General features: G+C 38.4%; 1 protein-coding gene across 1 annotated transcript; it reads left to right on the forward strand.

Annotated features, from left to right (window-relative positions):
- Positions 1 to 1,296: 1,296 nt before the first annotated feature.
- Positions 1,297 to 24,954, forward strand: LOC139728412 (uncharacterized). Its single transcript, XM_071639361.1, has 9 exons — positions 1,297 to 1,478; positions 13,458 to 13,654; positions 19,278 to 19,458; positions 20,220 to 20,253; positions 20,934 to 21,025; positions 22,301 to 22,534; positions 23,825 to 24,079; positions 24,806 to 24,865; positions 24,931 to 24,954. The coding sequence occupies exons 1-9, from the start codon at positions 1,419 to 1,421 to the stop codon at positions 24,952 to 24,954; spliced, it is 1,137 nt and encodes a 378-aa protein (XP_071495462.1). The 5' UTR covers positions 1,297 to 1,418.
- The last annotated feature ends 2,097 nt before the right edge of the window (positions 24,955 to 27,051 follow it).

Raw genomic sequence — 27,051 nt, forward strand, 5'->3', positions numbered from 1 at the left:
AGGGGAAGACCAGCCTTGAAGTTGCTACATTATTGATGTTTACCCATATAAATACATACATACAGACAGACAGCACACACACACACACACACACACACACACACACACACACACACACACACACACACACACACACACATATATATATATATATATATATATATATATATATATATATATATATATATATTATACAAACCGCGTTTCATGCATGTAATTTGCATAATACAGAACTAAGAATAATATCACTGTGCGGAGAAAGCATACGAAGGTTTGGAGTGTCATGACTTGCACGGAATTTCTGTCTAATTTAGATGAACCATCAAATTTGTTGTATTGTTTGCTTCGCTCAATTCTTGTTTTACTGAAATCGGTATAAACGGGAAATATATTTTCTTTTATAGATGATTTGGGGAGCGTAAAAGAATGATACTTGTCAGAAACGATACTCAAACTCATTACCTTATTGACACGAAGAGTTGACAAAAGATGAATGTGATAATGGCAGGAGAAAGGATAATACAATGTAATTATACTAATGCAATGAAGCATGAAAACAGCACGAGATAAAAAGTTGCGAAAAATGACTGTATATTAGAATATGACTTGTGGTATAGAATGGATGTAGGCCTATGCAGACAGCCGTATAGGAAATAAAACATGTGGACAAGCAAGTAATAGGTGAATGAATAGATTAATGATTAGATCAGTATAGCCTAATGAATGATACATGAGCAAAAATACGAAGATGAAGTAGTAAGGAAGTTGATAAAGAGAACACGATGTCGATCGATTATAGGAAATGAGAGCTGTGATGAATGATGATATGGAATAATTGAACACAACTCTGAATAAATTACTTTCTATAATATTCAAAGAGGACTACCATTTTTCATGGAGTCAGTCAAGTCAACTCACAGAATTTGGAGACATCGAAATTCTACAATACCATCAAATGTCCGTGCATGACTACCTATTTAGAAAACTGAGAAAGTTTTAGTTGAGATGGACTTTCAATTGCACCAGTTAAGTTCTTAGCCGATCCTTATACTGCAGAAGCTAGTTCAATGAACTGACTCACTTTTTTTTTGTCACATAAAAGTGACTCAAAAAGGCCGTTACGGAGAAACTGTGTGTTTACTTGTGCTGATCTTCCCTCCTACGAGTGGCATGGTTTAGTAGGTGCGAGGGAATCCCTTGACTACTGTGGTTGCGAAATGAGGAAGTGCGCGACAAACTTAAAAAATTTGACTGAGCGGGGACTTTCGGGTTGGCGTCATACACGTTGTTCGCAGCCAACGAGCAGAGACGCGTAACTCAATGGTTGTCTCTGATATGTGACTATACACCATTGCCCGTTTCGCTTCTTGTCGTCTGGAGTAAGCCAAGCTCTTTTTCGCTAGTCATTTTGGGGGAAAATGGCACAGGATAAAATTATCATAAAGCAGGGATGTCTGCACATGCAGGAGAAAGAACAGGTAATGTATGATTTGTTTGTATCAGAATATATAGCGCAGATATACCTGAGTTCTGACGAATATAATAGTATGATCGGGCTCGACAGAGCTATAGACTCTGTGGTGTTGTTGTGCTTGTATAGTAAAGTTGTAGATCTCATATCATACTTTGAGCCGTTCTCGCGCTTCTGATACCCACGTTTTTTCCTGCGGATGACTGTGGAGTGTGTGTTGATGTAGACCGCGCATTATGTTGCACTCACCCAGAGATAAATACTTAATAAGTATATATCTATATGCACTAACAATATATCTGGTAGGCTATATGGACGCATGCTACTCCCAAACAAAATGCTCCATTCTTATACAGTACAGCCTTGACTTGTTGATTTGTATAGGAGTATAACGTGTCCCATACAGTCATGGTATTCACTAAGCGTACCGTTGCTTGTAAGGGCATGTAGTCCCCCGTGTGTTTTCAAAGTTTTTTTTTTGTTAAAGAGTTCGAGGCAGGTGAGGATATCTTGATCCAGATTCATTGCCCTCAGGTCTACAACGTAAAAACAAAAACAAAAACAAAAACAAAAACAAAACAAAACAAAACAAGCGATGCATATACATCCAAATACGTAGTTCAGTTCAGTTCAGTTTAGCTAAACAAAGTATGATATATCAAAAAGCATGCGTAAAACAATCTCATGGTTTAATTAATCTCAAGGAAAAAAAAGAAGGAATATAAAACGAAAAGTGAATAGCATGGTATGTATTAAGATATGATACAAGTGGAATGGCTAAGAAGATCTGGTCATGTTTTGGAAGCTAGCAATAAAGTAGGTATTGAAAAAGAGTGGTCCACTAAAAAGCTATTATATAGGCTTGTAGTACATGGATCACATACTCAAAAGCCTGACAGTTGTAATTGACTCTGATATAAAATGTCCCGAGGGCTTGTCAAGGAATTGATAAATGTATATTTCCGTAGCTTGATGAGGGTTTCGGCTGACTACTTTCCACTTTTGTTCTTGCCATGAAAGATAAGATTAATACCCCTGTATATTAATTGTCACTGACTCTCCTCTCCCGCAGAGGTTTCGTTTTTGGAAGATATCTAGGCCTATATTGCAGAGGATGGTGGTTTACTGTTTTACTGTAAGGTGAATAAGAGAACAAAGCACTTCAAAATCGTGTCAGCAGAATCAGAAAATAAAGTTAATGACAATTGAAATTAAACATATCATTAGGGTCGATGATGATGTCATCTTTTCTTTTTATTATTGTTCAGATGACTGTTCCGTTTATAAGTGTATTGGTAATTGATATAGGAAAAGTCCCATTTATAATGTAGTTTTAGATATTGTTCTTATCAACCCCGAAAAAAATCTTTTATATAACCCATCCGTGGCCACTAAACTCTTTGTCCCTTTATTCAAACACATTTACAAGGAAAACAAAAACACCCCCTGATAAAGTTGACTTTGACAAAAGGTGAAATTAATCATTGAAGTTTTAAAAAAAGAAAACATGCAGATTACAGAATTTAGAAAATGACTTGTTTTCATGGAATGGTAATATTGATTTTAATAGTACGTATCAAGTGACTAGAAGATGAGTTGATGATGTAATCACGTCACAAGTCTAATACATAAATGATTTCTAAATTTCCTTGTTTAATTTGATTCTAAAGGGGAATGAATTGTGTATCATTTGCATGAAATCCTTTTGGAGCTGTAATAATCTAACAGTGATTATATAATTGTAAAGGGAGGACTTATATTTGATACATTACCGATCGTGAACTAGGTACCTATATTTGCTCTGAACGAGTCCCTAATTTCATTAGAGTATTATATGTATGTGGTTGCGACCGATACAACTGTTAAATCCTGTAAGCCTCTAGAAATCCGAAACTTTCTCATATTTTGCCTGAATTTGTTTCAGCTTTCACTCTTATGTTTGTCCGACTTTGCTGGTAAACCTTGAGAACGGAGTTGAGTTTTGATAATGATGAGATAAAAGGAGTCACGAATAAGACTTCTCTCTCTCAAAAAAAAAACCCACAGTTTAGTTTAGTTCAGTTCAAATTCATTTCGTTTTTTTCACTATGAAATAATATATAAAAAAATCTCACTTTCTTCAGCGACAAAAATGATGCATGTAACATTACACAACGAAAACAATATTCATAAACTTACAGTAAGGATACATTACAATGGTTGGTAAAGTAACGAAAGTGAAATAATTGACAATATGCAGTGTGTGACGTTGAGATTCATCCCATTTTTTTTTTGTGAAAGAAATAACGATCAGTGTTTATTATTGTTATAATAATCAAATCGTAATCTCATTACCATGGTAAGATTCCCATAGTGGATGCTGTGATGTTTACATCTCATAGACACTCTTATCATCACTTAGTTTGCCCCCCCCCCCCAAAAAAAAAAAGAAAAAAAAAGAAAAAGAGAATAAAAATATGTACCATATAATTACGTCACTATGATCATCAAAACAAACTTTCCACTCATATTTTCCTTTACAGGGTAGTTTAAAGGCCATGCTTCATCCTCTGGAAATCTGGTTAGTCTGTAAGATTTTTTTTGGCCAAAAGTTTAGTTGTGAATTACGAGGAGCTCTTTTATCCAGGCTCCAGCTCGAAGCCCCTGCCGCTTGGAGATAATTCCGCGTGAAAACTGGTCAATCCATGATGGGGGAACCTACGGATGATGTTCATAGAGCTGTATAAGAAACCCGTGGCCAACAATACTAGAAGTCACATGCTTACTATGATCACGCCCGCTTGGCGTTCCAGTGATCTGACATCATAACTCCCTCAACTTTCAGCGCGAGCCTAGTGTAATCCCTTTCCAGCTCACATTCCATTATTCATTTCCTGTCGATTTTGTGGGTAACATGCAGCGTTGGAGATTTTTCTGTTTACCATCAAGACACGTCCTATTTTAGTCTTATCGTCGTTTAATACGGCCGCAATACGCGTATACCGAATGGTGGGTATGGTTTATAACGGAGCCACAAGTACAGAGCATGCACAAATTCGTCATTGGTTCTGATTTGCTCGAAGATAAAATCTAACGAAGGCGTTATGTTCTTCTATGCCACAATGTTGTGATACACATTGATTCCTGCAAAAAGTGAAAAGTATATTTGCTTTGTCATATCTGTAGCATACACTTGGATCAAGAGCTATAATCTTGTCTAGAGTTGCCGGATAACTTTCAAACTTCGAATTAGATTTTGAAGCAAATCATCGAATGCAACGTATTCTAAATTTATTCAGATTGAAATATTAGAAACTTTGGGATACTTTTTCTTGGTTTCTTAAACTCTCATTAATGTGTCTTGGTGAATTTGTCTGCATTCGCTCAATAAACGGAAACAACATGGCAACAAAACCAATGACTTCCCAAAATTTCCACCGGGAAAACTGACCCTTGATCCCCCATTGGTCCACATCCCCCCCCCCCCCAAAAAAAAAAGGGGGGGGGGGAGTTCGGCGTCTCCTGAATAGGTCTCGGCTTTGTTCAAAAAATGTACGTACTCGCCTAGAAAGCGCCATTGTGAAGACGAGAAAAAAAAAATTGCAATTATGTCTTTGCATATTACCTCAGACAGAGTAGTTTATTTTTGCAGACATTTCTTTTTATCTCTTTTCTTTAAATTTATTTCAAAGATTTACACATATATATGTGCAGAAATATATTGACACATGATTCAGAGTTTATTTCATTTTTTCGACAAAACAAGTCACACTTCTTTTGACAACAGAGAATAAGGTAAACAAAACATTATGTATCAAAAGAATGTACAACAATTGAGAACCTTATCGTAATTATACATTGTAGTAAAAAAGAAGCAGAAGTGATCGAAATGAAGTACATGTATAACTTTGCTTAAAGTGCGAAAAATGGAGAGACCCACTAAAAAGACAGAGCTTTTTAGACAGACAGAGACACATAAACGCTATTGCTCCTTGGAAATTGTTTAATTCTTGGACAAAACGTATTTAAGATACATGTATTTCCATTCTTTTTTTTTTCAAATCTAAATGGGGGTTTGAGGAAAAATGTAGTAGCCATGCATGCTTTTCACAAGTGTTTTTGGGGGGCGACGTGTGATGCAGGGGCCGCAGAACTTTTTAGAGTGGGTGGGAGAAGAAGAGGAGGCGGCGGGCCGGGGGTATCAAGGACCAATTGTAGCCCTCAACCCCCCCCCCCCCCCTTTCCCTTGCGACTGTGTTGTACCAATTCGTTCTCATTATGTACTCTGCGTAATTTTTCATTTTTTTGTTTGCTTCCATTGCATTTCGACGCGAGTGCAAGCGATATTCGTGGATTTATAGTTTTTTGCTTCCTCATTTTCATACAGTACGAAAAACACGCTTCCTTTCACACTTCCGTGTTTTAAGAGTCTATTTACCCAAGCACGGAAAAGATTTGCGGATATCATCAATTTGTAATTCATTTCTATTGTCCCAGTTCCAATGTCAGTTAAGGGTCAGAGTCAAGATTTCACTTAAGATTTGGCGCTAAACCAAATTGTATTATTACGTCCTTGACAACAAATACTATATAGAATATAAATCATTCTTAAGACAAGTGTTAATATCGATGGCACGTTAAAGAGGCATTGACAAGAGTTCGAATCGTGCGAGAGAATGAAGGTCAATAATGTAAGGGAATGTTCCTATACTCACAACATCCTAAGATATTTAGTCTTCATTATATATTGATAAATTGATTAAGGGATTTATGGTGCAGTATAAGCTGCAACTCACCATTTTCCGTATTTTTTTTTTCAGTCAGCCAAAGATGTTGATAATGTAGGATATTCTTTTATAATACACGCCCAATATAAATTGAAAAAAGCAACTGAGAGTGTAGGGGATGTTACTGTTGTGTCTTTTTTATTCCTTATTTCAAGACATGTTAATATTTCTTGACAATTCTGTACAGAAAATTATTCTTTACATTGTATTGAAGAAAAGAAGCAATTATTTTCCATTACAATCTTTCCCTAAATTATATCTTTATAATCATGTGCATATACAAAATACAAAATTAGGGTTGATGCCTCGTGTAACAAATACATACAACACGGTTGTACTTATGAATGTATGCAGTGTTGAGGTGATTCAGTGTTTGTCCCTCTTCGTACAGAATGATATAGGCAAACGGAAAAAAAATAATTGTATTTGTTTATGTATTGGGACGAGATTTGTGCTTGAATAGCCAGATTGCTGTGGAAATTCATCGACTTACAATGTCGTTACCATAGTTGCAGAAATTGTGTTGTGCAAGTTCTTTGACCCACTGCCAAGACGGCTTCTGTTTAACAGGGAAATTTCTAAGGATGACAGATTGAAGATTTGATGGCAAAACTGACGCCAGGAAACTGGTTACGCCGAACGGTAATCGCAGTTCTGTCAGAAGTTCTGTGATCTATTGGACGGTTCGGTTGATGGTTGAGATGTTTGAGTTCACATGATAGGCATTAAGTTTAAGTCTTTGCCATCCTTGAATCCTTGAAGCGACCAGTTAGATCACTGATCCAGGGATCACTGACCTGCAGAACGATTTAAACATGCGACGTCTTTTCGCAGGACCATGAACCAGCATGTCTCATTGATTGGAAATATAAAATGTAAATACATGTTGACTTAATTCATTATACCCTGAGCATCACGTATATAATATGTGTCCAAATGAATATCTAAATACATGTCATATATTTTTTTAATAATTTTTCTAATATTTATGTTCAGATTATTTGTATGAACCCACAAAAAAAAACACACACCTTCAAACCAAGATTGTGCCAGTGACATCATTTGGGAATCATTACTAATGTACTAATGTGATTAATAAAAGACATGACAATGCACCTTTCACTAGACCGAGCATAACTTGCATGATTCCATGGTGTGCGTTGTACTAATATGATTAACGAATTACACTACATGGAAACATGTGAGGTGTCATCGGTCTATCATAGGGGAAGGTGCATTCCACTTTCTTTTGTTAATCATGTCAGTACTTTAGCAAATTTTGACAGATGACGTCACTGGCAGAATCCATGTTAGGAAGGTATTGGGGGCGTATCCAGGTATAAGATTTTAATCTGAGGAAATAATTTGAATATCATTATGTGGAACATAATAATTTAGACATTCTTTTGGCTACTAAGTGATGGTAAAGGTATTGTAGATCAATACAAGTCAACATGCTTTTGCATCGCATAGTTCCTTTAAGGAACAATCTCTGATTTCTGCAGTTGTTTGTGGTAAGCAGCACACTGAAACAACAACGCTGAAAGCAAACACTGTCTGCCAATCCCGACCAGACGTAGATGGCGTTAGCGTCGCATCAAACAAAACTATCACCTCTGTGACTTCAAGCAACTTATTTCGAATCGCGGAATGCATACATTTCTTTGTCATGAACATTCCACTCTCTTTAAAACGTTGCCTATTCGAAAATCCTAGTCCGCTTATCTGTATATTATTTATGCTCGCAGACAAAGAGGATAATAGAACATGACAGAAGAACTTGTGACACACTTAGGTTATCAATTACTGTGTCCCTGGCGATGGTTTTTCTTTCTTTCTTTTTTCCTTCATTTTTTCTCCCTTTTTTTTCTGTTTGGCAGAGGCTTCATTTCCTTTTTATGACGAGCTGGCACGCTGCCACCTAAAATTATCCACCCCCTAATCCAATCATCTGGCACTCGCCAAATCTGGCATTGCTCCCTATAGACGGTTTTATGGCATATGATCTTTTCCTGTATAGGGAAGGCGCAATATAAGATGACTCGCAATGACCGGACTTTGTCCCAGGGAAAAAATAAAAGAAGTCTGTTGCACTTGGAACATGATCATTCAAGTTCATGTCGATACAGTGTTTCTTATACTTTTTGTTGTTGTTGATATTTTGAGAGTTCGCAAGCACTGGTTCGTTTAAGCTAATCTTTTCTGTACCAACGAAGCAAATTTGAAACAAACAAACAACACACACGAGACGAGAAATTAACATGGCAGATAGATAGTAAGATCAAACTAAATTGGTTGTGACTAAATTGGTTGCAACTAAATTGGTTGTGATATTTACTATGTAACTTTTCAATATCAGATCTGTGTGTGTGTGTGTGATATTCATACCGATTACTCTCTTCATTGTGTTACGACCAAAATCACTCCGAGAATGATCGCACAAAAGAAACAATCAACTGATGTTCAGGCGGTTTATTAACAGTGATATTGTGGGTACAGACTGGTAATCGGCGTCACATCAGTACAACAATGATCAATAGAAACAGTTGTAAATCGGTAGTGGAATCACTTACACGTATTAAGTAATCCTTTGAAAGTGTCCAGATACGATGTTCAATGCACAGACGAATGATCTTTGACGCACCGATGAATGATTCCTCCGACGTAACTCCAGAGGCGCAGGTTACGATAGTCCACGCTATAGATCCGGGGTAAACAGTATGTCCACAATAGATCCACGGTATAATGTTCGCAGTGAAATGTGCAGATCCAACGACCACATCCAGTCGATGCGTTGAATGATGATTCACTTTATATTGTCCAGCTAGGAATCCAGCCCGTCACAGCTTTGCCGTAGCAATGTCCATTGTTACAAAAATGGAGTCTCTCTCCAATGTAGGCAAATTAATTATCTGCAGGCAAAATGTCTCCCAGGCCAAGTATCTCCACAAACATAACAGGTCAGCAGGTAACACAGGACTGACTGTAACAAGTCGCTTCAGAGCCAGAAGTGACGTAACTCTCAGAGCAGAGGTGTTGGGTACTCTGCCTACTGCAGAATTTCTCTGGCTTATATACTATCCATTCACCCCCTTCTAGCACATTCTGTAACTCTCTCCAACCTGGGGCCACACATTCTAGCTAGTCCAAGTTCCAGGAAACATGGATGACTCACTGCCTAACTATGTACAAAACATCATTACCAAGAATAACTACCAATCACATTGGGCTACAGGGACAGTGCCTCACTCAGCCAAACATGTAAGCACTTCCCAGAACATTCTGGAATGGGTGAAATCATTCTAGATTGAGTGAGCTATAATGTATTTCCTGTTACATGCATGTACTGTATAACTACATTGTATACCACCTAGAAAATTCTCCACTGATCTGGTCAGCCTGTATGTACTATATCTATACCATATAGAATGTTCTCCATGAATCTGGTCAACCTGTGTACATACACATTAAAACAGCCATGCATACAGTACATCATACATATGTACATAACTACTAGTGTGTACATTTGTGACAATTGTTATGTAACCCTTTCATTGAATGATTTACCTTTTCAGAAGCTAGTCTGGTTTGACCGTTATCATAATTTGCAGTTGATATTTCGCGTTATTATTGCGCTATTGTGTCTCACCTTCTTCCTCTTAAGCGTAATTATGAAGAGTAAACATAACTTTCAGGTTGCAAACGTACTTTCAATTTGTATAAGGCCTTTTATTACTTCTGAACACAATGGGTTTTCGCATTTTTTCCGTTTTTGTCGATGTCGCCATGTGACTTCTGGACGTAAACTCTGTTGCGACCTGTTATTGTTCAGATTGTGGTTTTTCCCACAGCTAAAGTAAAACCTGTGGGTAATTTTCGTTTTGTACGCTGATTGGATGTCGGAAGAAGCCCATTTTCTATTTCATATTATTTTTTCAGGGTTGCTATTTAAGGTGTGGAATCTATCCAATTTGTTGTTGCCTTTATGGAGAATTTAATTCCCTTTGGTTTCTAACGAAAGTTCGATAGAGGTGAGGAATGGACATTTTTATGGAGTAGGCCTAGATGCATATAATTATGATTGATTTTGAAATGAATGAGTAAATGGGTATTTCGGCATTATAGAAATATAAAAGAGTGCGAAACAGAGTTGTAGGAGGTGTGCTTACCTTCATTGTGCCGCAGCAGTTGTGTTCGAGATGTCCAGCGAAGCTCCGGCCATGATGTGAAGTTTCTTCTGATTATTTCGGTGTTCCTATACATAGGCGCCGGAAGTGGGGGGGGGGGGGGGGGGGCAAAACGCATTTTTGCCCCCCCCCCAAAAAAAAAAAGCCCCCCCCCCCGGAAAAAAATATAGATAAAAATAAATAAAATAAAATACATAATAATTATATATATATATATATATAAAGTACAAATAGGGAAATTTATTAGCTAAGACTAGTAATTCTAACTCTCGTAAATGTTTAGACATTCATTTTTCGTTGCGCGTGAGCAGATTATCTCAACCGCATTCAACGGTAACCGTTGCAGTTTTTAGAGGCCTTTGGCTATGGAAAATCGTGTTAATATCAAAATGTTAGCTTTAAGCACTGGCGGATTTAGAGGCGGGCACAACTGGCCCATGCCAACCCTCCTTTTGAAGCAACTTTAAAAAAAAATTCTTCTTTGTTTTGTAATTTTATACGTGTGCCCCCCCCCCCCCTCTTGAGAAAAAAAAAATCTTCCATACGTCCCTCTTCCACCGCTAGTTGTTACTAACGTGACACCTGACGTAGGTAGCGCTCCCTGAAAACAGTTTTAACCCCCGCCTGCACCGCCCCCCCCCCCCCCTTCTTAATTTCCAATGCGAAAAAATATAGCTACAAACGGCAGTTTTTGGACTGTAAAATGTCAAAATTTTCAAGCTCGTTCGCTCCGCTCGCTCGCATTCAATCGCTATGCCGTTCTCCTGATGTTGCTGCCAGTAATTGCCAGCAGATGCGCCAGGTGCGTCCCCCCCCCCTTAATTTCCAAAGCGAAGAAAAGTATAGCTACAAACGGCAGTTTTTATACTGTAAAATGTCAAAATTTTCAAGCTCACTCGCATTTAATCGTTATGCCATTGTAAAAAAGAATGTTACTGCCAGTAATTGCCAGCAGTTGCGCCTGGGCTGCCTCCCCCCCCCCCCCTTAATTTCCAAAGCGAAAATATATATATATATAGCTACAAACGGCAGTTTGGGGACTGTAAAATGTCAAAACTTTCAAGCTCGCTCGCTTTGCTCGCTCGCATTTAATCGTTATGCCGTTCTCCTAACGTTGCTGCCAGTAATTGCCAGCAGTTGAGCCCGGTGCGCCTCCCCCTTAATTTCCAAAGCGAAAAACATAGCTACAAACGGCAGTTTTGGGACTGTAAAATGTCAAAATTTTCAAGCTCGCTCGCTCCGCTCACTCGCATCTTATTGTTATGCAATTTTCATGATGTTGCTGACAGTGCTTGTCGTTTCACACCGTCATTCCATAATCCATGTAAGGAAAACTTACAATGTTACTCAATGACTGCGTTGTTGAATGTATCACATTCCGTAATGTATTGTAGTCCCATTAAGTTTGCAGACTGACAGCGTACGCACACACGCACAAGCACACACACCCTCAAAATTACTCTTCCGCAAGGTGCCCCCCCCCTCCCTCAATGTCTCGACCCAGGGTACGCCATTGTACACACACACACACACACACACACACACACACACACACACACACACATATATATATATATATATATATATATATATATATATATATAATGTGTGTGTGTGAGTGTGTATGTATGTGTGTGTATGTGTATATTGTGTAACATATGTATGGTCTATCGTGAGCCCCCTCCAATATTTGCCCCCCCCCCCAATCCAAAACTGCTTCCGGCGCGCCTGTTCCTATATTATGCCATGCTCATAAGTCGCCTACCCATTACCATGCTCTCTGGAGGTTTTGATATCGTAGTAATCAGGGAGGTGAAAAGAGATTTCTTTCCACCTCCCTGATATTAACTATTTCATAGGTGGTTCAGTACATTTTCCTCTTGTGTTGATAGCGGTGCAACCTCAAAGGTCCGATTTCACGAAGGTGGCACAAATGAAACCATGGTTGAAACCATGATGGAGCGCCAAGTGCCGCATGGAATATTTCGTAGATGAAGTCATGATTATTTTGTAACGAAATGAACATTTATCGTTAACGAAACGGTCAATTTGTCGACGAAATTCGTAACAAAATATTCCGTACGACACTTGGCGCTCCATGGTTTTTGTCCACAGTTTAAACCATGGTTTCATTATTTTGTACCACCTTCGTGAATTCGGGCCAATATATACACTGTATACAGAGGACATGTCTTATGACTTGCACTGATGAAATGTTTTGCCTCATATAGATTCAAGTTTCCAAAAACTTTCGATCATTTATCATCCATGTAGAACTTGCTGTTTTAGGGGAGTCGTTTTTTAAACAATGAATGCTGATTCAGATGATGCATGCAGAAAGACTATTTGTGAAACATTCGGTGAATGTTTGACTAAGATAAACAGACAATCCGTGCAAAATTTGATGAATCTTTGAAGTTTTGGTTAATTCTGTGCGTTACGCTCTCAAGATGTTTACCCTACAACAATAGGCGGTGCCACAGTAGTATATCGATATAAAAAACACACTTGGGGAGATTTCACAGTGTTCCTTATTTTCATTTTAAAATATTTAATTTGTCAGCGAGATATATTACAGTAGATATTCTCATCGCCTTTTGGAGGACCTGGGTTGAGCTGCATGGGTCGAGCTGGGTCAAGCGTTCTTTCTTTGTCCTAGAAAGTAATTCATTTGATAGAATTCTATAGATCTTTGATTTATCATTCATCTTATCATTCCGGTGTTTAATGTTTGCTTGTATCAATATGTTTTGTTTGCTTGTGGGAGCGCTGTGGCATAGTGAATTAGATTCCCGACTCCCACACGGAGGACCCGAGTTCGATTCCCGCCCAGTGCTTACGTCCTTGGACAAGATGTTTTCCCACAATGTCCCTCTCGACCCACGTGTATAAATGGGTACCGGGCAACGCTAGAATAATACTAATGGCAGGGCCCTCTGGAAGAACAGTGGCAACACTGAAGAGGCTAATGTGGGTAAAGACGACCATATTATTACAATCATTTATTGTTTTTACCCACCCCCCTCCCCACAGAGCGCTCAGTCAGAGGAGTGCTACTGCACCGCCGTGAAGGATCGCTCGACATCAGGTGGCCGAGTCAAGTTGGGCATCACGCTGGAGCACACCATGCTTAGGAAGACGGTGAAAGATGTGTCCATCAGTAAACGAGGCAACATTCTCTGTGTTCGAGGGGGCGACGAGAAGATCACATTCCTCAGAGCCAGGAACAGGTTAGACTCGACATCACGGTTTAATTTTATTCATTAAATAATCATAATAATAGTAGTAGTAGCAGTAGTAGTAGTAGTAGTAGTAGTATAGCATAGTATAGTATAGTAGTAATAGTATTGGTAATAATAACAATAATGATTATATTAACAACCATAATCATAATAATAATAATTGGTTTTGATATAGCGCATTTCAGACTTGTTAAAGATTTCACTGCGCTTTGCAGACTATTACATTTCACAGTTTATTTTTTTAATGTTTTAAGTCCAAGAAGGCAACAGATATAGACAGACACACAGACAGACAGACTGACATACACGAAGAAAGATGGCTGGATGAAAAGACAGATACACAGATGGAGAAAGAAAGAGATAGAGAAGGCATTTTAGTACATTATTCTTTCTAAAAAATTTAAGAAGAACAGTAAAGAAGGGTTTCCGTTACTTGTGCGACACCCATCTTCGTTCAACGCAGATCACCAGAAATGTTGGAAAGCCCTCACTATAATAATTTCAGGGATTTTTTCCGGGAAGAAACCTCGCGCTATCTTTCTTATTCAATTTTTTCAATTCAATGTTTTATTTCATTTTTCGACAAAGAGATATGAACATCAATTTTGATAACAGAAATTAAGGTGCGTAAAGTATAACATGAAAGAATGTATATACAATGATTGTACCACCTTATAATAATTATACACTATCATATAACTCAAGTGACTAGAAGTAATTATACAGTATGCAAAATTCGAAAAATGGAGGGACCCACTAAAAAGACAAAGCTTGCAGATTGTGGGCCCCTCAGAGGAAAAACATCAGTTGAGAACAAAGTAAAAGTCTGGAAGCCCACTAGAAAGATAGATCAACAAAAGCAGACAGATATACAAACAAATAAACATGAAATGAGACTGGAGTAGGCGTAACAATACAATGGAGAGTTGACTATGAGACGATTTTGATTTGATTTGATTTGATTTTATTGTTCCACATTTCAAAACATCAAACATGATACGATCGATTGAACATAAGATTGAACATAGCGTCGTAAATTACAAAAAATACAAGAGAAGACAATTTAACAAACATGAAATGTGGGGACCTACTAAAAAGCAAAGCTTGTAATGTATAGGTCCCTGTATATATGAAAGTGTTGGTCTTCTAAAACAACCTAGAAACGAAAACTATGAAAGGAAGGAAAGGGACGTAAAAGAAAAGAGAGCAAAAAGAGCAAAGGAAAGGAATAAAATATACGAAAGCATAGCGAAATACAAAGTGGCCACCTGTAACGCGTTAACAAGACTCCTTGTCACCCGAGCAACACAGTTACGTAACTGTAAGAATGCGCAAAAACGCACATGATACATAATGATTCATTAATTCAGGAATAGCCTTGACATAAATGACTCAGTAAAAAAAGAAAAAAAAAAAGGCAACCATGGAATACATATGATAAACAACGAATCTGATAAAGAAGAGGGAGTTCAAATAAAATTGCATGTTGTATTATTAGATATAAGCCTGCACAAGGGATTTTTTTAGTTTACGTTTAAAACAGTTCAATGACAACGATTCAATAATGTCGGAGTCAGGCTATTCCAGAATGTTGGACCTGTATGTACTATTGTTTTAAGAGCAAATGCAGTTCTCACGGGAGAAAAGTGAAATGAATTTTCCTGTCTTGTAGGGTAGGAATGTATAACTTTATTTTTTACAAACATGGGAGTGAAAGCATAAGGTAATTCGTCTTTAGTTAACTGGTACATAAATATCCCAAGGGAGTAAGAATATATATCAAAAATCTTTAAGAGGTTATTACTTTTGAACAGAGGGCTTGTCGGTGCTAAATAATTGGTACAATTGATAATCCTTACAGCTCGCTTTTGTATTCTAAAGATAGACTCCAGGCGTATTTTGGAACAATTCCCCCAGGCCAGTATGCTATAATGAAGATACGGCAATAACAAAGTCGAATATAAGGCACGTAATATATATGTGGGGAAAACATGCTTAAGCTTCTGTATAACACCCAAATTTCTTGATAATAACTTACATAAATGATTTGTTTGTTCCTGCCAAGATAATTTACAATCAATTAAAAGACCAAGAAATTTAACTGAATTTGTCTGTTGTAAGTTTACTCCTGTGATTGAAATTGAGCCAGGTAAACAAGTGATTGTATTACTAAACACCATAAAATTAGTTTTGTTTAGATTTAGAGATAGTTTGTTACTTTGAATCCAATCATTGACGTCATTCAACTCAGAGTTAAGCATATCAAGTAACTCAGTAGGATTTTTGTGCGTCAAAAAAAGACTTGAATCGTCCGCAAACAAGAGGAAAGAAAGGAGTGCTGACGACCTGGGCAAATCATTTATGTACACAATAAAAAGAAGTGGTCCCAAAAGGGAGCCTTGTGGAACACCACACGTTATATTTGCTGTGCTTGAATCAGAATCATTAATGTGTACAAATTGTGATCGATTTGTGAGGTAATCTCTGAACCACTCCAAGGCGCTGCCACGAATCCCGTAATGAGACAGTTTGTACAGTAATATTTCATGATCAATTGTGTCGAACGCCTTGGAGTGGTCCAGAAAAACTCCAACAGTGTGAGATTTAGCTTCGATAGCTTGAACAACTTTATCTATTAACAACAAAACAGCGTGAGTAGTCGAATGTTTTTTGCGAAAACCAAATTGAGTGTCTACTAAGATATCATGGTCATTTAAAAACTTGATAGTTCGGGAGTAGACAACTTTTTCAAGTACTTTGGAGAATGATGATAAAAGAGATATAGGTCTATAATTGCCCAGGTCGTCCTGTCTGCCTTTCTTAAAAACAGGAATAATCTTGGCAACTTTCATTTTACTAGGAAAAACACCAGTCATTAAAGACAAATTGAATACATGGGTCAAAGGTGCGGCTACTTCATAAATGATTTGTTTAAGAAGAAACATTGAAATACCATCATAGCCTGAGCTTTGTTTAGCTTTAAAATTATTTACAATATCAATGACATCCAATGCATCTACGGGCGTGAAAAATATAGAACTAGGATTGGGATTCACAAGAAATGAATGAAATGTTTTTTCCGTTAAAGGATTATTTCTGGCCAAATTTGACCCAATATTTACAAAATACGTGTTGAATGCTTCAGCAATACCACGGGAGTCATCAATTATCGTTCCATTTTGTATTATTTTATCAATTCCCAGTTTCTCTCCATCATTCTTTTTTAATACATCATTTATAACTTTCCAAGTAGACTTGATATCATTTTTATGGATTTGAAATTGTGCAGAAAAATAATCTTTTTTTGCTTTACGTAGCACAGAAGTCAAAGTATTTCGGTAAGCTGAGTATTTACGTTTTGCTTCTTCTGTACCACTAGACTTATATCTATAAAATAAATTGTTTTTACGATTTATAGATCTCAAAATTGATTTGGTGATCCAAGGACTTCTTGGGATTTTTTTATAATTCAATTTGATCGATGAAACTGGGAAATGAGCATCATATAAACGCAAAACAATTTCATTGAATATATCAAACGCTATATCAGCGTCATTCATATTATAAACAGCAGACCAGTCGGTATGATCAAGACTCATTTTAAAACTTTCTATACGTTGTTGTGACATTACTCGAAATCCCTTTTTATTATTATTTGTTTTACCTTTTTCAAAAATATCGTGTAACGTCACAAATATAGGGAAGTGATCCGATATATCAGAAACAATGATTCCTTGATCAGCAACGTGAGATAAATTTGTAAATATGTTGTCAATTAGTGACGAAGTTGTATCAGAAACCCTTGTTGGTTTCGTGATACAAGGTATAAATGAATTGTACATCATTGTATCTAAAAATTCCTGACACTGGGGCTTTTCATTATAACAAAATAAATTAACATTAAAGTCTCCCATCAATATACAATGCTTGTTCATAAGAGAGGGAGAGTCAAGTATAGTTTGCAGTACACCGACAAAATCGTTAAAATTACTATTTGGTGGCCTGACAAAATTTGGTGGCCTGACGAGACAAAATGAGGCAAAGCTAACATAATAGAAAAGAACAGAACAGACAAAAACGTTCTACAGACAGCGATCTCGTAAGAAGTATGTCGAGAAGGTGAGAAAAAGTGACGCAAGAAAGAACAGGGCAATAGACATGCCTATGATCGGTGAAATATCGTAGCATTATATGAATGTAGTATACAAGAGCTAAAGTATACTTGGCAATCAATATGTGAAAACGTGGATTCTTAGAAAAGAAGTTATAACAGCTGGTTAATTCTATTCAGTAGAATAAGGTTGCAACAAAGAAACTTTCAATTTCCTCTTAAATGAATATATTGAGGGGGCATTTTTAATATCAGGATGCATGGAATTCCAATAGCTCGGGCCAGTGTAAACAAATGTGTTCTTTGCTAAAATCGTACGGAAAAGAGGTAAATGATATTCGTTAGAGCGTCGAGTTGGATATTCATGAAATGACTGATTTTTTAGGAACATGGAATGGAAAACATCAGGAAGAAGGTTATTGTTGTACATATACATAAATTTACCTAAACTGAATAAAAACAAATCTCTAAATTTTAACAACTTATTAGAGGAAACTTATGTATAGCTATCTCTCTATCAATACGTGCAGTTTCGGTCAGAAGTACTTTTGTCAAGAGAATACCCATTTCCTCACTTTTCCATGCATCTATCCACTTTAATACGACTGCCAAACAGTCATTTTATTTCATTTCATTTCATTTCATATCATTTCATTTCAAGGACTCCTATCATTGTAGGTGCACGAAAACAAGCGCAAGGCCTCCATACCATACACACCCACGCAATCATGTCTTTGTGTATAAAATCATTGGTACTCCACAGATCTATTTACATGGCCCACGGTTTCGCGCCACCGATCTCAACACACATAGGCACGCACACCCACACACACACATACACACACATACAAACAAACAAATACTTCAATAAGGCAATAAAGTAGAAGAACATTTCTGGCTGTACAAAATAACAAAAGTAGGCCCTACATTTTCAATCTTGAAAAAAATAGAAATTCCGTTAAAAACCAAGGGTATTTCTGGGTTTCCGGACGCAAATATCCGTCCTCATCCTAGCGTTGCCCATGCGTATGGACCCCACCAAGAGCGTATAATGACGGGCCCCTGGACCCTGGACCCGAACCCCACCCCCCCCCCCCCCCCCCCCCACCCCGGCACACCCGCATTCTCACACGTCATGCAATCCAAATGCGTTAGGTAAATGCGTAAAGTGAATTCAATTGATATCCAAACATTGGTCCTTGCAATGCATGCCTTTGTCTTCATTATAAGCTTATAATGATTTCCGACAATTTTCTCTAGTTCTGAAATTCGCAAAGGAACCTTTGTAACATTTCACGTTGCATTTAACATGTTACTAATTACAACAACACCATAAAATTGGCACGAGTTCAACAGTAGATCTTTGGCGTACCACTGATATTTTCTGTATTGAATTGGTATATGTTGCTGAAAATAATTCATGAACGGAACCATTCTCGAAATGTTGGTAGATTTAAACGTGTGTTACTTATAGCTCTTGTTTCCCCTTGAAACGTTTAGACAAGAATGTCTGGATTGGTTCTACGCCTTGAGTGGTGAACCGGCGCCTCGACCTACTCATCGGTCTTGTCCCGTGGCGCCGCCAGTCCCCACCCCGGGTGCCGAACGATCGGTCCAATCCGGCCTCGCTGTCCCTTCGGCCATCTTTCAACAACAGCTGAGCGACATTCGTGCGCGAGGAGTATGCATTCATATATCTCTTGCATTCAGTCTTTTTATCCCTAAGATGTCATCAACTGCTATCATAAAACTAATGTGGACATAATGTGGTACATAGTGGGAAAAGAAAATCGTGAGTTCGAATAGTACAGGGCCCATTATCCTTTGAGATGTTCTAACCACTTGATCCTTAACGAGTTGATATAATTACCTGGCAATCATGTGGTAATGGGAATGACAGGCACCCATAAAAGACGCAATGTTTGCGCTTAAAAGGCTACTTAGGGTAATTAAGATCGTATTATATACATAATGATCTTTGAATCTTACTTTTCCATCGGAAATCATCCAGTCAAAATTGTGTTTAGGTTGTGTTCATTACCATAATCTCTCTTGTCGTTTGCTATGTTCCTCTTGGAAACGATGTCTTCAGCTATTCTTATGTAGCATTATTATAATTATTGCTGGTTTCTTTCAACAATGCATAATACTTGTTATACTTTGCTACAACTCTCGCCTGGATTGACAGAAACAACAAATACAAAAACAAACCGACAAGTAAAGTATACTGCAATATGTATGCCAAATGGTGATTGGCCTCATCGTATACTAGTATATAGTATACTTTGCCCTATTTAATCTGGAGTTGTGTAAGCTCTGACTGTAAGTATATTCAGGAAATATTTTACGTAAATTCATGATTCTTAATTTCATTTATTCATTCATTCGTTCGTTCATTCATTCATTCAATGAAACATTATATCATCATTATCATCTATACAGGATAAGCTCCGATCTCCGGAAATTGACTCTTATGGTAAGAACGAACAACCACACCATTGATATCATTACCGGGTATTAATGTCATAACTATAGGCAGGAAAGATGGATATCATTTGCAACAAACATGATGGCTGCTCCTAGACTGCACTTAGCGACTGATATTCGTGAACAAATCTGCAATGTTCTGAAGTATTTGAGTCAACGAAATATGTTCTGTTTCATGTTTGTATGTGTGCGTGTGGGATTATGCATGCCATAGCAGTGGTGTCAGTTAATATCTGTCCGTATGTGCACATGTAGTGAGAACAATAGCAAATCCCTATGATTAATCTTGCAAAAGATAATCCTCGTTTGTCAACTTTTTTTGTGGAACTCATTCTGCGTATAAAACATACAAAAACATGACAGGGCCTTCTTCATCACAAAGGGAACAATAAGGGGAAACCAATTCACTCTTTTGTCAGTTACTATAGAGTAATTAAAATGCTGATTGTTATGATGGTGATGGTGAGAATAGTTATGATAATGAGGATAATACTCATGGTATGGTGAATAGCATATTATCATCGCAATTGATAGGTATAGTGGAAGTGATATAGTGATAGTAATTGTTGTGAATTTTATTTAAAGGTTGATGACATTATTGAGAGTATTCATACATAAATAGTGGGCTTATAAAATCCTTTTTCATCTTTCATCATCTCTCCTCGATAGACCAAGATGGCTCGGAGGCGTATCTCAACGTCGACTTCAACATCACTCTCACGGAAACACGTGATGCTTATAAAGATCTGCACGACCTCAATGTAATTATTTTCTGTTGTGTGTTTCTATCCAAAAACTCTGCCAGATTTGGCTATAGTCGAGAGAGAAGCAAGAGAGACGTAGAAACACACATCACGGAAGTAGTCTATGTCCGCATAACACACAAACACACACAAACGCACATTCAAACATGCACCGGGCGGAATACAAAGAAGGTGTCTCAAGCCACTTTTGCGAATGCGTGTGAAACCTGAAGACCACTCTGATGATAGTTACGTTCAGACGGTGAAGATAAGCTAACTTCGACGAAAAGCTGTACGGGGCGTTACGAAATCGACCGTGCGACACCCCATAGAGCTTATCCTCGAGGTTAAGGATCACCGTCTGAACGTACTAGTAACTATAATAACTTATGCTCTCTATTAACATAATTTCCTACGAAAAGACCGATGATAGTGAATGCATTATTCCACCATGCACCCAAATTGTGAATCACAGGCTTTTTTAACAGATTGGATATACGTGGATATTTTAGATCAAAGTTATTGACTCATATAATTTTTTGATTCCTATAAATTAAGTTGGGTTTTTTGTTACGCGGAAAAGCTTTCAAAACCCTCTTTAGGTTGACACATGTCACACAAAGTACTTTAACACACAAAATACATAACAACGTTCAAACCCAAACTCATGCAAGAAGTAATCCTAACGATAGGTATTCGCATACGAATATGGTCGTCGATATGCAAGTAAAATGGTGTAGCTAACGTTACAAACTCGTAGAATGAAAGTCAAATCCAAGGCTTTGCACCCAATGAACGTTATAGTTCATGCACACATTGCACATTAGTTGCTTCAACAACAACAAAAATTATTTGTTTTGCAGTCAATCCTTGCACCTCATAGCATTTCCTCGACAACGTGCAATGTTATACACATTTCTCTTAAGTTTAAATAGTTCTAGGTTAGTCGATATGGAATCATAGTCTATAAAATTATCATAAATTCTTTCACTTTCAGTTTCAGAGATCAAAAGGAATCCTGAGGTGTAAAGGTTGTCGTCACGTACAATAGTTATTTGTCTTTGTGTAATCCGGGAAATAAGCGCAGCTGTCGGCCGATGAGCAGTAATAATTATCGCATGAGGAAAGACTATAATGATTCGCAGTGTTTTGTGTGATTGGATCTTTTGGCTTAATATTCAGATGCATATAATACATCGCTTTGAATACTGTATATTACGCAGTCACGTAATCATTAATCCTCGTGTAAGGTTCAAGTGTAGTATACGTGTAATCGCTCCCTATTTATACAAGGAATTGATGCGAGCAGCTGGAAAAGGAGGCCATCCTAACGAAACGAGCAGGGCGGACCAAGAATTGGAGGAAGACAACTATTACATCGCTCCCGACATCCCTCAAGGCATCAGGTATGACACAGACGCGGTTGCTACGGGTGACGAGTCGCACTCTGAAGTGGATGCTTTAAAAGAGTCACTGGCAGTGAAACTCAAGTTAGCAATGCAACAAGCCGGGCTTTTAGAGCCAAAGGTAAATGACCATCAAACTTAAATGAGATATAGACCATAATGCAGGCGTCACACTGTTCCGAAATTTAACAAAGATGGACACACGATAAAGGAAATGTTCAAATTCGTCTCTGATGGAATGAACACCGGCTCATTCATTAGGGTATAGGCCATTGTGTGTACCGCCGGTTGAATTTTCCAGGCTCCAGTAGCAACGTCATAAGCGGTGGCAAAATCTTTGTGTAGCTTTTATGTTTCCTTCGTGTGTCCTCCGGGTTAACTTCTTAACAAACACTCACATCTTCGTTTGGCATTCGTGTGTGGTTCGGGTGCCATGGTGTGACCTTCCGTAAGCATCGTTTACTTGCTTCGACTGTTATTTGACTTTTAACCAAGTTGGTGGCAATCTTCTCCCGAATTTGAAAATTCCATATCCGTATGGCCATGTTGTGCAATATCGGGACAGTGTGACGCCTCCTTAACAATTATTGTAATTCTCTTTGTGAAGCCAGTAATTTACTTACGAAGGAGTCTCCAGTTGTTAAAGAGGGGCAAAGATTTGGAAGGAAGCAAGTTATGTGTCTTGGAACTATTCCCGTTTTGTCTGCTGTCCCTGCCTCACGTTATGTCTTTTAACATTGCATAAATATATACTGTACGTATAACCACCGAGTAAACTTAGTGTCAGTGTCCGTTAAACACATCGGTACTTCGAAATCAATGTTTGATGGTGTGATGGTTGTATTGCTGGTTCTCAATCGAGGTTCAAACCTCACGGGATCATCAGTTTTCCAACATTGAAATTTCGCTGATTGAACATCTGTTTGACAAAGCGAATCGAAACCTTACTAGATAAGAGTTGGGGAGGGAAGAGATGATTTTATGAGTTTTTCATTAGGTGGTCAAAGGGGATTCAACAGGTCCGTTTTGGGGGAAAAAGAGACACGAACGATCGACCATCGATGCGAGCAGAATTCTGCATAATATATATCAACACAGAAGACCTCCTATAGCTCGCTAGGGTGTACAGGGGATACTCGTGCTGCTCCTCTCTGCACGCACATAAATGGTACAAGAATGAGTTTATACATACACGTACAAACACACACATACACACACACACACACACACACACACACGCACACACACACACACACATATACACATACACACACACGTTGTGGATGCATTCTCCTGTTCCAAGAACCATATGGCAGTGGTCTTTGTTTAGCTTCAAGTTTGTATGTTCCCGTCGAGTTGCCTTTATATTGATACCGTAAGTACAATTTGAATTGTATACTCCTTTTGTTAGGAACCGGAGCAACCTTTGTACGAAGAACCGACAGACAGTACTACTGATGACATTGGTCCACGAAGACCGGTGCCTAAGGGCGAGGAGACCTCTGCGGAGCGGGACTGGCGAAGGAAACCAAGGTTGCCTGTGTACGACACAAAGCTGGTCACGAACCAGCAATCCGGTCGTTCTGAGTCGTCTGAGGGGAACTACGTAACTCGGCGGGGTTCGGCTAGGACCAGGTGGACAGGACCAAAGCCACAGGACCAGGAGGTAAGGTCCTACATCCTTTGCAGTATTGACAAGGGATGGTACTTACCACTGTCATATTGGCCCCAGCAAGCTCCTTTGTCCCAGTTAACTTAAGTCCCTTGTTGAGAACTGACTAGACGCAATTCAATACTCCGTGCAATCATATGACACGAATGCTAACTATTTTGATCGAATTCATCCGTTGCTTCACGTCAAGACTCGACCCCTTTATCGTCTGCGTCACTCTGCTGCCATAACAATATCTTAGTTTTACATGAATATCAACTTTGAGATCTTCGACATGACCAATTTACACAACATCAGTCCAGGGAGGTGGGACCTCAATGATCAGTCATTAATTGTCTTTAAGAACCATTGGTCTCTTCTCAATGTTTGAGGCGGAGGAATCATTCTGTCCGTCAGATATTTGTAACTGGAGTCACATCGTGTTCTGAGATAGAATATACTTTTCTAAATACCGCAGCTTGTGTTGACATAACTTCTTAAGCAATGCCAATCTCCTATACCAACGTCGTAAAGTATATGGTGCGAACAATGATAAGTTTGAATGAGATCTGAATAGGCCTACTAGTAAGTGAAAGCTTTTGACACTCTTCATGGGATCTTTGTATAGTCACAATAGGCCTATTAATCGACATGAAAAAGAGGATTAAGGGAGGGACATGAATGTGACGCTGTGAGTGTTTGAACGTGACCCCTTTGTTTCTCGTTCCCGCTTCTTTACAGAAGGTTGAGGAAGCGATTTATGGAAACATTGGCGTGCATGCAGCAGGAAACCACGCCGCGGCAAGCACATCGAATCTTGAGTCGCCGCCTCAGCTCCCGCGACCTTCAGCAAAGCCCGCCGTCAGACCGAAGCCGACGCATGCGACTGAACCCGCTGCACCATCTGCCCCGGTCCCGCCCAAAAGGACACTGTCGGCCAGATCGCCCTCCCACACCAAACCTTCGTCTCCTGCGTCTGTTCGAAGAACGGCCACGTTCCCTGGCATAAAGGCGGGAGAACCTGTCCCTGAAGTGAGTATTTGTAGTTCATTCCAATCGTCGCCATATTTGTTTGCTTGATTGCCATCTGAGAAGATGGGTGGATACTCTGGAAGCCCATATTTAGCTGCAATAGCTGGTCTTCCATGGGGTCCAGTTGGATATTAGGCGGGACCACTTCACGAGGTTAAACACGGTGCTCTTTGCGATGAATAGGCCTACATGAAGCGGGATCTTTTACGTGCATGAGTTGTGACTTTCTCACACACGGGACCTCCATAATTATGTCCTATCCGAGCGACGAAGAGTGGACGTACGGTATGATTACACACAACAATGCTCAGTGGGACCCGGGAATCGAACCCGGGTCCTTTGGATCGTGAGGCAAACGCGCTATGCGGACTGAGCTAATTCACAGCCCTTTGAGAGGGATTATTATTGTAGCAACAACTATCCGAGATCTATCAGCTATGTCGATCTCATAACTCTCATTTTCTGGATGGATCTCGTTGATTACGCTTTATAATCTTATTCAAGATCCTGATCGGTATAACAGTCAACCGTAATAGTTGACTAATCAGCACCTACTTGAACACTAGCCATCCAGTAAACACTTCGTTTAGCATACTAGTAATATTTTCCGTGTTTTACTCTTAAACAATATTGTAACTAATCAAGTAGTCGGGATATCAATGTTAGTGTTTCTACAGTAATTAGTCTCTCTCAATATTTCCGGGTATTGCGCATGAAAGAGTTCTAGCAATTTTAATTTTCCATGGTCGGATTTCAAGTTTCTCTTTCGGTAAATCTTCCTGTCATAGAAAAACAATAATAGTGAAACTTTGCATGTTTGAATCCTGAACAACGTATAACTTTAACTTCCCCGTAATCAAAGACATGCAATGAATTACCAATGACCTGGATAGTTGCGTCTGGCTTGAATTCCTGTGTTATTTGTATAGAACGATAGGCCTGCGTGAACAAGATTAACGCTTCGAGAGTAATTAGGCTCATACAAGTACATTAAGTAGTTACCGTTCCTTTTCAAATGGTGCCTGTCCTTAAGTTTTATTGATTCCCAGCTCAGGCCGGCGCTTACACAATGTGAGGCAGAATTACCCTGTGTATTGCTCATAAAGTCGTTACAAGTAGTTTTGAATCGGAAGAACTACACCATACGAAAGGTCATATCCGACTCATATGAAGTACATAAAGTTGTGGTTTTGGCTTTTCTCTCAGCTAAGTAACAATGTGATATGTTCATAACGAACTTTTGTTTCTGTGCTGAAGACAAGATGAGCGTATAATGTCAATGTAAATTTCATCTGATTTGTTGTGTCATGCAGTGAAACATTGGTTCACGCATCCTTCGTCATTAATACACGGATACAGTAATTTCTTTCCTTTTTTATATTAAACAGATAAATTGAATAACAGATAGATTTAATTATGAACAGTAATATTGTGGGTGGCATACATCACAATTTGGCAAGTCAACACATGCATACTCAATGCCGAAGATTCGCATTTCTATTCAATTTTCAATTAAAATAGATATATTAAGAATTTTCTGCATTGAATGTATACTAGCATTAATACAAATGGGATATGCAGTCATTTCTTTTTATTTTCAAGACACTTTACCCGATACTTCAAGCATGCCTGCAGTGAAATGTTTTTAACCCGAAATATCCCTTCCCATCTTCAGTTTATTGAAGTGACAACTAAGTTTTATGTCTTTGAGTGCAATTTGACAGGATATCCTGAGAAATTTGACACTATTTTTTCATCGAATGTTCAAACACATCCGGCGTTAAAGTACACACACCCGCATTTTATTCAGAAACAGTTAGGGAAATGAATACATGTCTTCCTCCATTAATACGCGGATGGTAAGACATACCACGTAAACTTACAAGTTCTTACAGTATACCGGAAAACTCACTCCAGGAGTGCATGTTCCGTTCGTTTGCCACTAGTCAACTATT

This window comes from Diadema antillarum, unplaced genomic scaffold (genome assembly GCF_040938485.1).
Source record: "Diadema antillarum isolate AM-2024a unplaced genomic scaffold, OU_Dant_1.0 scf00000019, whole genome shotgun sequence".
NCBI classification, from domain to species: Eukaryota; Metazoa; Echinodermata; class Echinoidea; order Diadematoida; family Diadematidae; genus Diadema; species Diadema antillarum.

Bases quoted from the DNA above. Each gene is read 5' to 3' on its own strand.
- LOC139728412 (XM_071639361.1), top strand. From the start codon at position 1,419: ATGGCACAGGATAAAATTATCATAAAGCAGGGATGTCTGCACATGCAG. The intron at 1,479-13,457 runs GTAATGTATGAT...CCCTCCCCACAG, and splicing joins ACATGCAGGAGAAAGAACAG to AGCGCTCAGTCAGAGGAGTG. The intron at 24,866-24,930 runs GCAAGCACATCG...GCCCGCCGTCAG, and splicing joins CAGCAGGAAACCACGCCGCG to ACCGAAGCCGACGCATGCGA.